The sequence below is a fragment of the Lethenteron reissneri genome, chromosome 40 (genome assembly GCF_015708825.2).
Source record: "Lethenteron reissneri isolate LAM-NWPU_2019-01 chromosome 40, ASM1570882v1, whole genome shotgun sequence".
NCBI lineage: Eukaryota > Metazoa > Chordata > Hyperoartia > Petromyzontiformes > Petromyzontidae > Lethenteron > Lethenteron reissneri.
Genome location: NC_083818.1, coordinates 4,466,463 through 4,472,462, shown reverse-complemented (window position 1 = coordinate 4,472,462; position 6,000 = coordinate 4,466,463). Strand labels below are relative to the sequence as shown.

The window sequence follows — 6,000 nt, the reverse complement described above, 5'->3', positions numbered from 1 at the left end:
TACGATATTTTCGACTTACGATATTTTCGACTTACGATATTTTCGACTTACGATATTTTCGACTTACGATATTTTCGACTTACGTTTTCGACTTACGATATTTTCGACTTACGATATTTTCGACTTACGATATTTTCGACTTACGTTATTTTCGACTTACGATGAGGTCGTCGTAACACATCTCCATCGTAAGTCGGGGACTGCCTGTAATTATACACGGACGTGACGTCGTTGCTCGCGTGACGTCACTTCAAAGTTTTTAAGGATGGCGTCACGGGAGACTGTAACGCCATTTTGTTGGTGAATGTGGCGGCAACGTCATTTCATTGTGGGGGGGGGTGACATGACGTCACATTTCGTGCGGCCTGCTTACGTCAATCAACACAAGTTATGCTAAAGCAATGCAGCACGTGCATTTAAATTGATAGCAAAACAACACATTTTGTCTAATCTAATCCTCGCTGTGGGTGAATAAATTATGTCACAATCTGGGGGCGTTCGCTAAGTGAGTGAGGCCACTCGTTGCGCGTGGTTACGATTTATTTTGTATTTTTTCTCGGGGGTCGCCGTGAGCGGACGCCGTCGCCTGGATTTCGCCGCGGGAAGCCTAGACAAGGCCGCCGGCCGGTGAGATCCGTGGAAGATGCCCGAGATAAAAGTGACTCCGCTTGGTGAGTGAAGCAATGGGAGAGATGAGTGCGGCTGTTAATCCACTGCTGGATGAGGGCAATCGGCGTGGGACGCATCTATACATACTGAGAGTACTGTACAACTATGAATATTGCTGCATTGCCCTCGTGCAGTGAATGGTCACCATCCGATCTCTGTTCATGCTGTATGCACGTTTGTTGAACTTCTTTCGCACCGTACGTAGCCAACCGTGCTAATCTGAGGCAGAGGTCGCAACCGGGTACCCGATACCCGTACCCTACCCGATACCCGGCTACCCGTACCCGGCCGGGTACGGGTAGGCCGTGAGTCACTGGTGAGTCACCGTTTGTCACTCATCTCCCAACGTCTTGTCTCTTCTCACAATTCAAGTTCCTAGAATCAACCCACCCGCGCCCGCAACATAGCTTCATCCCAGAGGTCGCAATCAGGTACCCGTACCCGGCCGGGTACGGGTAGGGTACGGCCGGGTACGGGTACCCGTTTGCGACCCTGGTGCGGCCGGGTACGGGTAAGGAATCAAAACCCGTTTGCGACCTCTGATCTGAGGTGTGGGGGGAGGAACACGACATTTTCGGTCGCAGCCCGGGTGATTCTGGTCTCAAGACTCGGGTTCATTTCAGCCAGAGATGCCCGGGGCTGAGCTCCGGAAAACGCGTCTTGCCCGCTTGGTCTGGAGGTTGGGAAGGTGTTTGGGGGAAGGGGGTCTTGGAAATATTCCTGGAGAAATGAAGCCGTGTGAAGATGTGTATTACTGGTAGGAGCCTCCTGGTTACACCAGACCACAGGGGATTATTGTGTCCGTCCGTCGTGCGGGGGGGGGGGCTGGGTGGGGAGGGAGGGTTTGGGTGGGGAGGGGCTGGGTGGGGCTGGGTGGGGGGTGGGAGGGGTGGGGCTGGGTGGGGAGGGGCTGGGTGGGGAGGGGCTTGTCACCCCGTGGTGCCCTTATAAAACTCAACGTTTAACCTACTCACGCCGGCTTGTGCCCGCCCTCACAGTCGGGCATATTTGCGGAATACACCACGCCGCCGTTGACCCTGGCCATTGACCGAGCAACCCAACGTTCCTACCAGCTCCCTCCGCAGGAATGTGTTCATACTGGAGGAATCCGATGAGCTATAAAGCTCTTTCTTTTTTCCACAGATGCCCAGTCGGGGGCTTCTGGGCCAATTGACGGACACTTCATCACGGGGTGCGTCTCCGCTAACCCTGTGTGACTGTGCCCTCGTTATATCACCCCCCCCCCCGCCCCGGTAGGAGCCGGGCAAGATGTGGGAAGGAGCTGCATTCTTGTCTCCATCAGGGGCAAGAACATCATGCTCGACTGCGGGATGCACATGGGCTTCAACGACGACGTAACGACACCAGGGATAGCACTCATTTTTACCCACGATAGTAGTTGGGTTAGATCGCGTAAATATATGAACGTGTCGATAACCCCCGCCCGCCCGCCACCACTTGACACAGCCAATTAGTGAGGTTTGTCACGTAAACAAAACGGGCCAAGTTAGGTACCGTTTCAGCACACCACCCGGATGAGTGTTGGAGAGTAAACCCACTACAACATTTACGTTTCGCCGGTAATTACAACAACCAGCATCATCAGGCGACAGCCAGAGTTGTGGAGGAATCCTCCTCCTGTGTTTTAAATGGACGGCGGATAGATGTGACGCCGACATCCTGTGAGCCAATCAGGTGCCAAGACCAGAGGTGGAGGGGGGGAGTTAATGTATCCATATAAATGGCAATGTATATCTATTTTTGGTGGGGTTATTCACAATTACATAGCCTTGTTTTTACATTTGTTTGTAATTTACACCCTCTCCCCGGATTTTTTATCAAGATGGTGCTATTAGCGTCACGGCATGAGACAAAGTACAGGTTTCCCCTCGATTTAAAGCTTTCGTGACTGCAGGGATTCATCTTCTTGGTTCTTTCGGTAAAGTCACGTAGAAGGGAAATAATAAAGTAATAAAAAATAAAACATAATAAAATAATTCTCACGACGTTTCGGCCACAACGCAAGCAGCCGTCCTCAGGTGACTTCAGTAAGCCCGTCATTCAGACGCTGTCTCCCAGACAGACCTGGTCTTCACCTGAGGACGGCTGCTTGCGTTGTGGCCGAAACGTCGTAAGAATAATTTTATTATGTTGTATTTTTTATTATTTTATTATTTCCCTTCTACGTGACTTTACCGAAAGAATCAAGAAGATGAAGAGGTTTCCCCTCGCTTTATGCGTTTTCGGTGTGTGCGCTATTCCACGCCGTATACGCAGCTAACCCCTTTTTCTACACAATTCGCTGTATGCGGTTTCACTTCACTCGCACGCGGCTATGGCGGTCGGACGAGGGGAAACATCGTGTGGCCTTTTTGGAACGCATCTGCCTACAGATAGCTTGCGGGGCAGTGCAGCCCTTTGTATTCGGGAACTTTTCGACCGAAGCGGATAGCACAGACCTACCTCTGAGATCCCTACATACAAGTGTCCCGGGATCCGCATACAGTAGCGGTCAGCACTTTGCCACTCTCCTGGAATATTTTTTATTGAGGTGGTCAGATTGCTCTGACTACGGTGGCTAGGAGATGTTAACTACCTCGCCTGGGATGCAGGAGGTCGTGGGTTCGATCCCGACCTTTAAAACCTGTATACGCATATCTCTCTCCCCATGGTCGCGTGTATTTTTCTCCAGGGTCCTCCGGTTTTTCCCTCCACATTCAGAAAACGCCCGTTTTAGAGTGTTTGGCTGGTTTACATTTCCACGCGATAAGCCAATTTGTTGAGCTATCATTTGTGGCCAGGTCGCTTTTAAAAATAAGCTACATCGCTCAGTGGGACCCTTACCTGTTGAAATAGAAAAATTGTTTCATTAGCTCAGGTTGCAGACAGCCGAGCCAGCATCAGCACCACTCAGAGTCTATGTTTGAATCTGGGTCTCAGCCTCCCAAACCGTGAATAATACCGGTTCTAAAGTGTAGCAAGTTTTTAGGTCTCATCGCTGGCTACCAATGAATGGTCCACAAAAATAAAATATTAATTTGACTTTTTTTTACCTAATTTGAATACAGTGAACATTTTATCTAGTAAAATTTGTATTGCATCTAAATGTGACCACATCTCAAGACAAAATATGAATCAAAATGCCATCATTTAAACATTTTGTTTTGATTGACATGGCAACAAACACTTGTTGCTGGGTATATGAAAGCTGTTGGCTATCAACAACAAGGCAACTCCTATGACTAATTGGGAATGGGACGCAAGCGTAGGATTGATCACCCTGTCGCTGGCCGCCTTTGGGGAGGGTGTATAGTATGAAAGGCCGAAACACCCTAGGAACCAAAGGTACACTACTGACGATGTGCTCCCCAAATTTCACCAGGCTCACTGTTCATGAACTCTTGGAAGTGCTTGCTCAAAGGATAGTAACATCTCATCCTGTGTTCTTGGAATCTGTGTGGATGAAGGGGCTTACTGAAGTAACCTCAGATGTACTCCTGTCATGTCATCTTCCAAGGAGCCGTTCTGACACAGTGTGATGTACGAACTGCAAAGTTGCGAATGAAAAATCCTCATCTCTTGACAAAAACGTTCACGTAAATGCAAATTTTCATTTTCCACAAATCATAAATATTGTCTTAAGACACACGAATCACATGTGACAAATGGAGGAGTCGTCGTATGCCCCCTGGACCTTTGTCATTGACACGGCACGGCGTGAGTGAACGGCGCGACGCGGTGAGTAACTTGCCCCTGCCCGTGTCTTGTCTGCCGTGCCTCCGTGTCGATCGCGTGCAGCGAAGGTTCCCCGACTTCTCCTACATCACGCAGAACGGGCGGCTTACGGATTTCCTCGACTGCGTCATCATCAGGTAGTGCCCGTGACCTGGGCCATCACACTTTCGCCGTCACTGTTTGCGGTAAAAGCGTGGCGAACCGGAGGTCCTGCTGCTGCTACTGGTGGTAGTGGTGTCCGGTGGTTGCGGTGGTGATGACGATTGTGGTGGTGATGATCGCATTGGTTATGATGGTAATGATCACGGTTGTGGTGGTGGCAAAGTTGCATTCATTACATTATGTTACCCGCATGGCCAGCGACCACATGCCCAAGCAGTTTCTGTTTGGCCTGATATGAGGGCCTTTAATTGGTGCGGCACGGGCTAAATCGGAGGTGGGTTGATGCTAACGGTACCTGTGATGGTGGTGATTCCGATGGTTGTAGCCCTGGTTATGGTTGTATCACTGCTATTGCGGCCGCTGCTTTTGAGTTGTTGCTGCTGCTGCTGCAATTGCTTGTGCTGCTGCTTCTACCGCCGCCGTTTTCGTTGTTGCTTCTATTGCTGCTGTCCGTGACGCCGCTGCCACTGACGTGTTTGATGATTTCGATGATGTTGCTGCCGCTGCTACCGCTGCTCTTTATGTTGCTGCCGTCTGCTGTTTACTTTGATGTTGCTCATTCATTCGCTTGTTTTTCTGCTGCTACTGCTGCTTTTACACTGCCGCTGTGTCGCGGATGCTGCCGGTACTGACAAGTTTGCGCCCCCACCGTCTGCACCCAGCCACTTCCACCTGGACCACTGCGGTGCCCTGCCGTACATGTCGGAGATGGTAGGCTACGACGGGCCCATCTACATGACCCACCCGACCAAGGCCATCTGCCCCATCCTGCTGGAGGACTATCGCAAGATCACGGTGGACAAGAAGGGCGAGACCAACTTCTTCACCTCGCAGATGATCAAGGACTGCATGAAGAAGGTGGTAGCCGTCAACCTTCACCAGAGCGTGCAGGTGAGCAGGGACACACGCACGCCGCTGTTTGTTCATCCATCCATCTGTCCTTTCATCCATCTGTTCATCCATCCATCTGTCCTTCCATCCATCTGTCCTTCCATCCATCTGTCCTTCCATCTATCCATCCATCTGTCCATCCATTAATTTGTCCTACCATCCATTCATCTGTCTATCCATCTGTCCATCCATCTGTCCAGCCATTCATCTGTCCTTCCATCCATCTGTCCAGCCATTCATCTATCCTTCCATCCATCTGTCCATCCATTCATCTGTCCTTCCATCCATCTGTCCATCTATTCATCTGTCCATCCATCTGTCCATCCATTTTTCTGTCCTTTTATCTATCAACCCGTTAATTAATTAGTCTATTTGTCTGTCTGCCCATTCGTGTCCATTCGTCCGTCCGTCCGTTTGTCCATCAGTCCGTCCTTCCGTTCGTCAGTGAGCTGGAGATCAAGGCGTACTACGCGGTGTGTGTTGGGATGTGAGTGTATGGTGAGTGTTTGGTGAGAGGTGAGTGTGTCGGGGTGTGTGTAGTGA

At 50.3% G+C, this 6,000-nt stretch overlaps 1 protein-coding gene across 1 annotated transcript in view; it reads left to right on the top strand.

The window, feature by feature from the left end:
• Positions 1 to 354: 354 nt before the first annotated feature.
• Positions 355 to 6,000, top strand: part of INTS11 (integrator complex subunit 11) — a 28,607-nt gene continuing 22,961 nt past the window's right edge. Inside the window, exons 1-4 of the mRNA XM_061568060.1 lie at positions 355 to 671; positions 1,927 to 2,024; positions 4,468 to 4,541; positions 5,229 to 5,457. Of these exons, the coding sequence (XP_061424044.1) occupies positions 644 to 671; positions 1,927 to 2,024; positions 4,468 to 4,541; positions 5,229 to 5,457 (429 nt within the window). The 5' untranslated portion in view covers positions 355 to 643. The remainder of the gene's footprint in view (positions 672 to 1,926; positions 2,025 to 4,467; positions 4,542 to 5,228; positions 5,458 to 6,000) is intronic.